The following is a 13,882-nucleotide window of genomic DNA, read 5'->3' as shown; positions in this document are numbered from 1 at the left end:
ATGTCACTTCAGAAGACTAAGAACAGAATTTATAAAAAACAGAACAAAATTACAACTACACAGCCCTCAGTATTACATATACCAACTTGAAGCAATGCTGAAGCAGTTGGATGATGGAGTTCTTAATGGAATTTCCCTGTAATGCATTGGCGGCATTAGAGCACCACATCTTGTCTGCCAGAACCTTGCTCATCAACAGCTGGCTGGTGATATAGAGTGCAGTGAACTGGGCAGCTCCAGATACCTATGGCATGGTAGTAGTGATGTAGTGATATACTCCATTAAAAATCAATAATTTTTATAATTGTAGGATTTTTAATTATTTTTTTAAACAATCAATGTCCGTATGTGATACAAGGGGGAAACCCATCACTTAAAACGTTTCTGTAATTAGCAATATCATTAATTTAACTTAGAAGCTTCACTTTAAATCTCTTTACAGATAGCTCTTCACAGTGGGGTCAAAAATATTTCAGTTTAATTGTGTCACAGTTCAGAATCTGAAAGAAATTATGCATTGCATGAACAGTAGTTATGTTGTTTCAAAGTGTCACACACTTAGCAGTTCGAGCAATCTGATTGGATTAATTTTGAGTTGAGTTGTGGTAGAGGGATTGAGGGGAAATATTCCTTTGTGATATTCATTGGCAGTTTCACTGTATATAATTCTTTTGAAGAAAATCTTAATTTAATGGGATGTATTAACACACGAGAAAAATATTAAAATGAATATGTTTCAACATGTAAGCTCAATTTAGTTTTGTTATTTATTTCTTACAAATTAATTTCTGAATTTATGATTTCATTATATTTAAAATTGTTTAAGAAAGTTTTAAATAACTATAGCAAACCAAATAATTTTCTATCAAGGCGAATAAGGGTACGTAACACATTGTTAACTATCTCTTAATTATCTGTTAACTCACTCAACACAAGAAAACCATATAAAATGTTTCGCGTTCTGCACAATTTTAGTCAAACTAACGTAATACAGTAAAAAAAACTTAAGAGTTAAATCTGAAAAAAATAATCTTAGTACTTATTTATATTTACAGTGCGTGTGGCTGTTATAATGAAACTAAAATTGATATACCATATTTCATGAAATATTATCATGCGACACGTCAGAAGCTTAATTTATGGATTCCGTAAACAAGCTGTTGATTCAGTTCAAAAAATTTTGTTTCCCTTTACTTGTTTTATTTAAATTTTCAAATTTATAAAAATAAAATAATTATGCAATTTAACAGAATACGTACAGACTACCTGACAATTAAAATTAATTCTATAATTCTCGTCACAGACCAAGCAAATAAATGAAGCCCTACTCTCAGTTATATAAGGACAAGACATAATATCACATTCACTTGTACTCGACAAATTTATATTATAAACATATGATCGTTCATAGTAGAAGACATATTAAAAATTATTGTTAAACTAGTTTAATAACTTTTAAACTATTTATTTATAATTCACGAAATATTCAATTAGTCCCCTACATTTAAGAATACTAATTTTATAATGAAGACCAATATGAAATCATCTTCAATAATATTATTAATTTGTACCATTACTACTGGCTAATGCACACAATATCAGAATCATACTTCTTTCCGTTTGTAATTACAATTGACTGATTAACAATGACTCAGCTGACAAAAATGATTCTATTCTTTTATTACAGAAGATCAAAACTATTAAAAAAAGATTTATAGAAGATAAAACACATAACTGTTCAATCCCAATTAATTTATTCAATTTATATTGTTGAACTTGTCCTTCCTCCAATTTGCATACTTTAAAAGCACTTGTTAGTATTTAATTATATTTTTGACATAAAGTCCATTACCTATTTTGTGCCCCCTTTTGTAAAACTGACATTTACAATTATAATTGACCAGATCTCGACACCAGCATAGAAGATCCCAATTGACCCTTCAATCATCACACCGTAACTCCACAGTATTCAAAGGATGTGATACATCGCACTCTATTGGATACCACCATCTGAGGAATCCTTAATCATTCGACTACGGGCATCTCTTCCACACAATATCTGTAAGCTCATTCCTTTACTAATAATAGTATTTTATTCATTATTCCTAATTTAATAATGACTAGATTTCTTTTCAATTTTCAAAATTAAATATTGGTTGTTCTATCTAAAAGCCCAATGCACATGATTTTGATATTAAAGTCATACCTCATTTCATTTTGTTCCTCATTTATTAATTTCTAAGAATTATATTAACCTTTTATCAATTTATTTAAAAATATTATTCAGTTGGATTGTTATCCTATCATGCATTAAATCTAGTATAACTATGTATTAATAAATTTCAACAGTTTGTTTCAAACATATTGATGGACAAATAATAGAAAGTTACACTGTATACATGTATGTAAAAATGTATACACACTCTTGTGTTGTCATTTTTGCCAATTATCACTAAAACTACTTTATATCTTAGGTAAAAAAATCATGATTTACCAAACGTTGAGAAATTATTCAAAGAAAAAATTGGAAGCAAAAATAAACTCTTTATAGATATGTGTTTGGTTAAAACCCTGCATTTTCAACCAAAAACTACAGCTAGAGACACAAATATACTGTAAATGAGAATAAAAAGGGTTACAACAATATGTAGACTAACAGAGTCATCAATGGTGGCCAAACGGTTGAGATCTCTCTCGGCAGCCAGAAGCAGCTCCATGTGTACCCGAGCGTTGGGAGCTCCCTCCAGCCTGGACAGTAGAGTGGTCAGGAACTGAGGAGTGGAGGAGGGCAGAGTGGCCAGCTCAGTAGTCATCAGAGCACCCAGCTACAGATACACAACATTACTGTTAACATTCAGCCTTACTGGTTGTTTCATAAATGACAACCTTATTCAACATTGCAGGTGACCAAAATATGCATATGTATACACTACAGACAGAAATAATAACATTTTAGTTTTACACATTTAGATGTAAATATTAACTCTTTTCAATTCTCTGTCAGAACACATTCAAATTTCACATTATTTACATTCCAATCTGCCGTCATAACTGCTCTGACACATTTTTCATTTGTACAACCACAAGCATAAATCTACATTGTTGATGGTTTGGCACTCTTTTGAAGAGAACGAATGAACAATTTTATGAAAAAACAAAGCTGATATAGTATGAGATAATAAACTAAGATCTATCATGCTAATAACATTTTGGAAAATAATATGGTTTATGTACTTAACAAATTCACTGAGACTCTCACTCTACCTCTGTGCCGTAAGGTGTCTGCTGCAGACAACATGTTAGTACTTAGGAAATTCAGTAAAACCCTGGTTAACCAAACTCGGGTCAATAGAAATTATTAGTACATAATTCATTCCTTCTATGCATCCATTCTAATAGTTTCTTTTTAGTTATAACCAAAAAATTTATCATCTGAAATGGCTGTACCTCTTTTATTTTGTTTAACCAGGCATTTACTGTATAAATATTAAGTTAGTAATATATTCAGTTTCAGGTGAAACCACAATTTCAATAATACATTTTTTTTTTAGTTTAATTTAGATCTGTGAGAAATTGGCTGCTCAAATAAATGGATTGGAAAAAATTTAATGCTAAAAACAAAAAATCCCAAACTTTAACACTGCAACTGTACTTATCCCTCAATCCTAACGAAGATGTGCATATTTTTACCTCTACACCACACTTAAGACTAGGCTAAGAAGAATGTTCATACCTTGAGAGGAGGCACCAACTGAGGCATAGTATCCCTGAGATACCCATAGTGTTTGACTGTGGTTTCCTCAAACAGCTGCAGCATGGTGGGGCAATGCTGGGCTGCATTGAACACCAACATCAGTATACATATATCTAATTCTTGTTAAGAAACTCTCAGAAAACACTAGATTTTACACTGAAACAATCAAAATGTTGATAAACATCCACATAAACAATCAATTAGGTTATATTAAATAATTTTTGTTTCCACCTCACTGCTAAGGTAAATTATCTACATTATTTTCTTAAAAATAGTAAGCCTAGAGAACAATCCATGTGATTCAGAAATTAACATAAAACTGAAGGTTGTTCAACTTTCAGATTGCCAAGACGTGATTATGTAAAAACCGTTCTTACTTCGTTCCGTGATTACATTTGGAAGAAAATGTTTTTGAACGATGTTGCAATACTATTTACCAGTATGATTGTCAGGAAAGTCCAGTATAATCATAATTTAATTGGAGTAAATATTTATGGATAGCTGCCTTTGTCCCCCATACGATATATATATATATATATATATATATATATATATATATATATATATATATATATATATATATATATATATATATTGGAGTAAATTACAATCAATCAAGATCAGAAACAATTTAATTATAACTCAATTATTAAATTAGATTTAGGTAATGGGCATTACCTAAATTAAAATAAACACAAATAGTTAATTTCAGTTTGATTCAGAATAAACTACAACTGGAAACTCATTTTGATTTTCAAGGCAACATTGACTAAATTTCTAGAAGACTAAATTCAACATGTTCTAAATAATGTTTCTAAGTAATGCGAGTGATACCAAACCTAAATTTTGTTATTATAAATTATATTAAATAATGGGATATCGCCTAAGAAATCAAAACAGTTTTTAACCTTCCGGGTGATATATGTTTTATCCTATGGTGATGGGTATATTTTGATTAAATGTGTCATGTTAAAAAAACATTTTTTTTAAAGCAAAAACTGTATTGTAATACAATTGTGTTGCATATAATTTTATTTTGTACATTCTAAGGAATCAGAAAATAATACTATAAGTGGACTTGCGCTAATATGATGACCCATGTACTCTGCTGAATGTTCAAATTTACTTTTGCAAAAAAGTTTTTTTTTTATTCTCACAACCAGTATTTTATTATACAAATAAAAATTTAAAATGTGGAATAGCCATTTTGTTTACCTTTTTATGTACATTCAGAAAAACTACACATGTACGGCTTAATTCTTAAAAAAACTCAATCTATATATACAATAATGACTATGTACACCTCTTTTTCTGAGCAAACTTCACTGTGATTTAATATCAATGACATCTACTGGTGTATAAGTTCTCAACCACGCGGTATTAGAAAATTCTTGAATAGGCCTATTTGGATTAGGTGTATCATCTTCATCGCTATCACTATTATTTACAGTATGATGAGAAATATCTACTTCAGAAGATTCTGTCTTCAAAGTTTGGAACTTATTCTTTACCGCTGCCACAAGAATAAACCTCTAATGACACATCTGAATCAAGTTCCGGCACATCTATATCACTAGTATCTTATTTCATATAGTAATCACTTATTTCATCATCTAAAAACATCTCTGATTTGACCTGAGCCTAAATTGTTATCCATTGCCACTAAATACAGCACGATTCAAAATAATAACACAGCAGACACCATTACTGTATGGGTGTAACAACAGCAGAAAACAGCTGGTTCAAATCATCGATATATCTACCGCCAAAACAATCTATTAGATTACATAGAGAATATAAAAGAAAATCCAGAATTTCATGATTACGGCACTATATCAAACATTAGATTTCAACTAGAATTGTTGAAGGAACTAGCTTTGCAAAAAGCGCTTACATAATAGTAGCGCTCGCGACGATATCACCCGGGCGGACGATATAATCGTCGCGGCCGATACTATTATCACCGCGAGGGTTAAGTCTAATATGTATATTAGCTCTAATCATCATACACAATTTTCTTTCAATGGGGCTATTTTCAAATTCTATTAAAAAAAAGGAAGAGTGTACAATTTTTTTCAAATTAATAAATATCATAAAAATTAAAAATATTATGCAACATAAGAATAATGCAGTTAAAAAACGTACCTAGACTATGAAAATGTTGTTTATATTCGCATAAGCGGTATTTGCTACGGATTCCTAAATTGACTTTTCAGAATAATATGAATGAAATAAATTGTGCTAAAATAATAATGTAAACAATATTAACCTTTCTTTACATACTTATTGCATTCAGTCGTTTCCACTACCAGAAACTTGGAAATGGTACAGGTCTAGATTTAGAAAACGCCTTTTGGTTTCCGCATATATAATTAAAATTAGTATCTTTATAAAAATACTAATTCTATGAAGATCTGGATTTTACCTTATGAATATTTAATAAGCTATAAATTATGATAATGTAATCAAAATTTCATAACAATTATTTATATAACAGTTTTAATTGTATCTTACCAAAAATAGGACTTTCTATCTCTTTTGACGAAGAATATTTATAGAAGTGGATATTTTGCTGATTGTGGATCATCTATGGTGTTAAATAATTAATAAGTTGAATCATTTATATTTATTTTATAATCCAATTTTTCAAAATATTATGAGATATGTTATGATGTATTCACTAAATATACTCCTATAGCAAATTTTATATAAATTATGGTCTATGTTTACACATAATGGATTATCACTGTTATAACAATTAAATTAAAACATTAGGAGGAACTTACCTTAATTATATAAATGTTTGCAGCTAACTATATATAATTACAACAGTTTCTTTAAATACTTTACGTTATTAAAATATTTTACATTTGCTATTATCCTATCCTTCCTATAAATAATTTTATACCACACAAGGAATACCGAGTTATACCAAATCAAATAATTTGTAGATTAAATCAAATAAACTATCAGTGTGATAATCACAAGGATACATGCAGGATCTTCTACATCAGCTTCCGCTGTGTCAAAGAACGGGTGGATAGATAACAGTTCTGGTACCAAGGGTAGTGTCAGTTCCGGGTGTCGGGAGCCAATTCTCTGCATGCACCTCCATGTCGACTTCTTGTCCTGTAAGTCAACATGTTTATTACATCTATTATTTTATATTTGTTTGAATTTAAATTCAAAAGACCTTATAATTCGTTTTTGTTTTTAACAAAACCTAATTAGAAAATTTGATTACCATGATACTTTAAAATAATGTAGCCTATCCTTGGCTCCTTAAGGACTGAGGGACCAATCGGTCGGCCTCTATGATTTATGTAAAAACAACTATGAATAAATTCATCTGCTCGTTTTGTTGTCGGTAATTTGTACCTTTAATTTAATTTATACACCATTTCTGCAATAATACAACATTATGCATTTAAAACACTACTTAAAGATCCTTTTAATATAAAACACTACACAATTAAACCTAATTGTAATAATTTACATGCTCAATTAAAATCCACACATTGTTTGTCCGCCATTGTTGCTTGTAATGTGTGACTACTAACAACTAACAGTGACACATGCTGCTTATGAAAAAATCAGAAAAATTGTTTATTTTTTTATGACTTATCAGTAAATTTTATGAGTAACACATTGATAGGAACCTGCACAATGACCAGTGTTCGTATTTGAATCTGAAATTTATACAACTTATCTGCATTAACAACATCTTATGGTTTATTACTAGTTAACAAATTTAGAAAGTATAGATTAAATTGAAAAGAAAATTACCTGAGGATATTTCTTGAGGTTATCAAGTAAACTCTCAACGCACATCTGTAGACAGCCTTTTGTGGACAGGCTGCAGGAAGCCAACATTCTGTGCAGACCTTCTCTCACATCCATTGAGACATCCTGTAGAGCATAATTTTGATTTACACAACAGATATTGATAGAACGCCTAGAAACTGGTATGAATATTGCTAAGACAATCTTTACCTCTAGAGCACCAAGAATAGTCTCCAGCTGATCCTCTCGAAGAACAGTATGGCGCGATATCTTTGTGAGACTGTCTATGGCTTTGATCCTCACATCCTCGATCTCATCGTTAAACATGTCCACCAAGAAGTCCAAGGCCAGGTTAGCGAACTGAGGATTGTTCAGTGATAGGGAACAAATAGAGTCCACTGACGCACTTCGTACCTCTATAACCAATATATTACCATCATATACTTGCATAACTAAATGTTTAGAAATATTTATTTTTAATTCCTAATTATAAAAATTGTGGCTCACTAGTTTATGATAACATTGGGAATATCTAGAACAATTACTTCCGACTTCTGCAATTGACAAGATTTATCTTGGAAGCAGTCTGGTACACACAGAGATATGTGACAGCAATGACACGTCCTACCACCGAAATAGAAAACAAGCACTTGTACAATCCATCAAGAACAGGGGAAACTGTGAAAAGTATCTCAAAACATCTTTACTAGATCACATAATGTGTTCAGACAAATAAACATCACGAAGCAGTCTAGAGATTAATGTTTACAGACAATTAGGACTGGGAATATTGATTTCCACAAGGTAATTGGTATTACCACTGGTGTCACATGGTCTATTTCTACACAATTTTTCAGGATCACTAGTCAGAATTAAAAAGTACATTGTTTCTCACTATAAAAAGTAGTTGGGTGGCTTGTGCATTCTCAGAACATACAATCAACATATATGGACCTAGATCAAGCATAGAGCTAGGGTTTGGCTTAGAGCACTAAAAACTGCCCAAGTAAGAGCCAAGCTGAAATGGATACATCTGAGACTGGAACTGTGTATGTAACAAGTACAGAGCAATTTCAAGTGAAAAACGTTTTGTGATTGCATAGGTCATATCACCTCAGATAAAATCATAAAGGGATCTCAAGATAATTAAACAGGCATGAATGAGGATCAAACATGAAAAACTGTTAAGCGAATGGCAGGAGTGCTGAAGCACTGCACGTACAGTAACTTGAGATGTTGTCAATAAGATTATATGAAGATAATTTTTGTTTGATCCAATGTTTTTCAGGCGCTTTTGAAATACCTTCACCGTTTGTTAAAGCTTATTGTGAGAAGGAGGACATACCACAATTTCCATTATTTATGTGTGGATGGACTCTGGAAATAAGGCATTGCATCCAGATTATGAGATCACCTACCAGGTACAACATCATTAATAAGTACAGTAAAGATGTCTTATTTTACCAGGAAAAGTTTGAGCTAAGAAGCCCTCTCTAACACTTAACCTGGGGATTTATGAGCACGATCTTAAAAAGTTTTCATAGCAAGAAGGCTATGGAATGTTAGAGAATGGTCATAGAAATTTGGAGGTAGAAGATTAAATGTAGATAGAAGATCGGAGGTAGGGCTATAGACTGGTGAGTTGTCTGTAGACAAGAGTGATGCTATTTTTATGCTTATGTTGTCCTTGTCTGTTTGTGTAATTCACACACTAAAATTGACTCACAGTTGAGGCAATATTATATGTTTTTCTAGAGAAAAGCTCTGCCAAGATCCGTGCCTAGCAAAAGTTGTAATAGTGACAGAGCGTCTAATTCCCTCACACCTAAACTATATAACTTTAAAAGGCTACAATGGTGATTCTTTCAATGATTACTAATCTCAATTTGATTTTCAAATCTCATAAATTAATCCTTGGTTATCAATCTTCTTTTCAAGATACGGTGGATTTAAGATTTGGTTCTATACATTACTATTGGAAGATTTTATGTTTGTAATAGAATCTCAAAAACTGAAATTTGTTATTAAAAAATAACTAATTCTGAAGAAAACCCCCTGTTCATCAATACTATGTACACTATTTAAAAAAATAAATAAATAGAAACAAACAAAACAAAAAACTAAAAATATAAATCTATTGCAATGATTTTATTAGCTCCATACCTAAAAATTCATCTTCAAGACCATGAACAAAAGCTCCACACGAGCCACTGGAGATAAGGTTGATTTGGTGAGCATCTAGCATTTCCTGGGGAGCATCATCTGCCCACTTCTTGCCACTTGACCACTCTCCTGACGTCACACTCTCCCAGGCTCGTTCATGTGCTGACCTTTTTTTCTGTAAACAATCGTCATAAAATTTACTATCTTCTGTTAATTTTGCCAGTGTACATAACTTAAATTTTGCATTTGGGTTTGTTAAACTGACCCTCATGTTGGAGAACAGCTTCTTGTCCAAGGTCTGGTGCAGGAACTTAGGGCTAACAAGGGTGAGGCTACCCAGCAGCTGAGCTGCCTGGGTCCGGACGCGCATGGACAGGTCATTGACAGCATTGCAGATCTTTCCAAATGCATCATCAACCAATCGCAGCTCCTCATCACTGTCAGCCAACTTGGCTGGGCTGTATCAAATGTAACAGTACATCAAATAACAACGATAATAGATTTAAAACATATAATGCACTTCATATTTCAGTCAAAATAAATATTTAAAGAAGGTCTGTCAGGTCTTTAATAATAATCAAGGTAATCTTAAAAATAATTCCATACATTAAAGTGAACATAAATTAATTCTATGAAATTTAGGATGAAATGGATTATAAAAAGACATTATCAATGCTGAGCTTTACTTTATGAAGTTAATACGTAACTAAGAAAATGTTGAATGCTATACTAGAACTGTTTCCTGTGAAATTTAACAAATTTGTTACAGCAAACTTTTATTTTGTTCAAAACTTTAAAACTCAACTACTATTGGGTGTAGCACAACTTATAAATCAACTTCTATTTTATACAGCACACATCGTTATTGATATTGTGGTTTCATCAACATATTGATCTTAAAATTAGTATGGCCAAGGTTGTTTGAACAGGAACAACCCCTACCCCTCCCCAGCACCTGCCTCTTTAGCTGCATATGTGTGGTAAAAAGTGGATAAGTTTTCATGTGCCATTAATTGCATGCAAAGCTTACAGTTGAAAAAGCTTTACTGAGAGTTTTTACTGTATTTAACCCTTTTACTGCCGGCCATTTTTTTATCGTACCAGTCAAAATTGCCAAGGGGGAAAATCGCTGTTGTGCATTCATTTACAAAAAATGCTGTATCTTTTTTATTTTTCATTAGATTTGCATTAATTTTTACTTTATTTACTCGTATTTAAATGCTGTTTTTTCAAGTAATAAAAAGAAATTTTAATTTGAAACAAACTCATTATTTAATTTTAAAAATTATGTAAATAAAAAATAAATAAAAAAATAAAAATTGTGTTTGGCATCTGATAATTTATTTTTAAAATTATACTAAAATTTTGAGCATGATATCATTATAAACTAGAGCAATTGCTTAGAACATATACCAAATTTGAAGGTGCTACCTTGAAACATAGCTGCACTATGAGGATTTTCCCAAAACTGGTAGGCCTACCAGTGGAAGTTGAAGGTAAACTTATCTGTGCCACATCCCCCTCACTATCTAATAACTCCTCATTATCTGATGGTAAGATAAAGTCAGGATCGTCATCAGTGTCATCCACATCACTTTGATTGTCATCAATAGCCCTAACACTAATATCAGAATCGTTCTCGGCATCTGAATCTGACAAATTCTGAAGGAAATTGTCACTCAGTTCGTCTTGCACTTGTACACCACCATCGATTAGACTGTTAATTATTGTTCCCTCACTCACTCACAGGAGAGTTAGATGTAACTCTTTTACTCATTTTATCCTTGATCAACAAAAGTAACACTTCAAAAAACTTTCGATAACATTGTAAACAACAACAATGAACGAAGATTTCAGTAATCTAACCCGATCATCTGGTTTTGACAGCTGTCTAGGTAGTTCGTCAATTCTAGTCAAAGACGACGAAAATAGAAATCCAAAGTTCTTCAAATGGCTTCTTTCATTATCCTTTCCTCCTAAACAACCAAAATACCGAATATTTCGGCATTTGAACATAACAGTAGCCAGTAACAATAAAAAAAACAGACGTCCGACATATCGGACGTTGGCGTTTTCGGCAAAAAATGCCGACGTCCGATATGTCGGACGTCGGCAGTAAAAGGGTTAAAATAATTAAAACTTTCTTTGAAAAAAAAGATAATTCAAATGGTTTGATTACACAATGTTTTGATGAAACACTAATTAATCAAAACAAATAGTTAATGTACTACTTTCATCATTTTTGACCAATTTCGAACATATAGCCTATTTATTTTATATTACGTACTATTAGAATAAATAAAAATTTCAACAAAATTTAATTTAATTCTTAATTATTTATATAACTATTAATACTATAATTAATATTATATCAAGGGTATAAAAAAGTTCAGCACGGGCTTGATAATTCCTGAACGATTACAGATAAAGCAATAAAACTTGGTATTTATTTTATTACGTACTATTGGAATAAAGAAAAATTTCAACAAAATTTAATTTAATTCTTAATTATTTATATGACTATTAATACTATAATTAATATATCAAGGGTATAAAAAAAGTTCAGCACAGGGTTGATAATTCCTGAACGATTACAGATAAAGCAATAAAACTTGGTACATCATTACTGCACCTATAAATCTACTTTTTGAAGATGTTTTCTCTTGTCTAAGTCTAAGTAATTATAAGTCTCACTGGTCAGGATATGATTTCGCTAGCAAGTATATCAGTTGAAGGGCAGCTCTGCGAACTATCTCATAGTCATCTTTCAAAGCTTCACAAGTCTCATCGTAAAGAGAGGCCTGTAATTTAAGACCTCTTCCATGAAGAACAATCTGAAATAAATAAAAATATTGTGTTGTAATAATTGATTTTTATATGACATAAGAATTCACCTTAATTCAAACTGTAAACAATTAATTACGCTTAATAAGACTTACTAGAGTATTGAAGGCAGTGCTGCGTACACGAGCGTCCTGACTCTGGGCGTAGTCACTGATGAGTCGCACTGTTGTCTGTAAGCTGGCCTCTGTCTGCTGACCTACTGGCAACAGTTCCCCCAACACGTCCAGGGCTTTCTGCTTCACCAGGTGGCTGGTATCGTTTAGGTACTGTCAACAACAAGCCCATCTCATTACAAATGCTGTTTTTATTTAACTTGTTTTATAAAAATATTTAAAACCAATACACGAAATCTATTAAAATGTAATTTTGAGTCCCTTTTTAGAAAGGTTTTTCAGTTTGTTATGACAACAAAACACTTACATGTCTAATTAATTTAATGCTACTTAATTTAATTAATTATCACCCATTAAAGATATCCACTAACCTGTTTGGCCAACAATATGAGTTTATGGTGAGTAGCAATGTTGTCTGGCATCAGCTTGCACAGGCGCAACAGTGTGGCCAAGCCCTGCGCCCTGACGTGATGCGACGTTTCCCTCTTCAGCAACATCAGTGTCTCATCGATTATGTTCTGATAAAATGAAAATACCCATTAATGATGGAGGAGAGGTCTATGAATATTGGGAGTCAGCAATTTTATTAACAGACACTCCAACAAAATTACAAAATATTTAAGGAAACATTACTTCAGTAGCCTACTTCTAACTGTTGGGTGAATGAATCAAAACAAGCAAAATAGAAGAAAACTCTTACATCAAACGGAAAAAATTATACACCTGTATAACAGAAAAATGTCTAATAAACAATAAAGTAAAAAAGGACTGAGTACAAGGTATGAGATGGAGCATTAAGTCTCTAGCTATTTTGCTGCCTACTGAAAAAAATCCTAAATGTAAGTAACCCAAATTGTTTGATGATTAACAATATAAAACAGAATCAATTTCTAATGTGGTTTGTTTCACACAAAAATTAAATAAACAATTGAATACTAGAGAATAAACTACAACAAAGACAAACAGAAGATAATATTCAATTTAGTTGACTTGTGAATTCAACTTTAGTTTAAAAACCTTTTGAACTATAAAGAAGTGAAGAAAAAAATCTCAAAGATAATGAATGATATTAAAATTATAATAAACTTGTGTCTAGTCTAAAATCAGAATATTTTGTATAGTAATACAAATCAGACAAAAAATGAAAAAGTACAATGTAAAAAATGAAAAAAATTGGTCCACTTTTAGGATTGTTAATGGAGTGGAAAATATAACTTCCACTAAC

The 13,882-nt window shown here is 31.6% G+C and overlaps 1 protein-coding gene across 1 annotated transcript in view; it reads right to left on the bottom strand.

Annotated features, from left to right (window-relative positions):
* LOC124354994 (integrator complex subunit 4) overlaps positions 1-13,882 on the bottom strand; it is a 38,749-nt gene that overhangs the window by 11,795 nt on the left and 13,072 nt on the right. The window contains exons 5-15 of the mRNA XM_046805847.1: positions 13,029-13,175; positions 12,640-12,810; positions 12,395-12,534; positions 9,966-10,158; positions 9,701-9,875; positions 7,748-7,953; positions 7,541-7,663; positions 6,748-6,883; positions 3,734-3,867; positions 2,658-2,825; positions 87-244 (exon numbers count right to left, since the gene is read on the bottom strand). Of these exons, the coding sequence (XP_046661803.1) occupies positions 87-244; positions 2,658-2,825; positions 3,734-3,867; positions 6,748-6,883; positions 7,541-7,663; positions 7,748-7,953; positions 9,701-9,875; positions 9,966-10,158; positions 12,395-12,534; positions 12,640-12,810; positions 13,029-13,175 (1,751 nt within the window). The remainder of the gene's footprint in view (positions 1-86; positions 245-2,657; positions 2,826-3,733; positions 3,868-6,747; positions 6,884-7,540; positions 7,664-7,747; positions 7,954-9,700; positions 9,876-9,965; positions 10,159-12,394; positions 12,535-12,639; positions 12,811-13,028; positions 13,176-13,882) is intronic.

The sequence above is a fragment of the Homalodisca vitripennis genome, chromosome 2 (genome assembly GCF_021130785.1).
Source record: "Homalodisca vitripennis isolate AUS2020 chromosome 2, UT_GWSS_2.1, whole genome shotgun sequence".
In the NCBI taxonomy this organism is placed as follows: domain Eukaryota; kingdom Metazoa; phylum Arthropoda; class Insecta; order Hemiptera; family Cicadellidae; genus Homalodisca; species Homalodisca vitripennis.
This window is presented reverse-complemented; position numbering and strand designations above follow the sequence as displayed.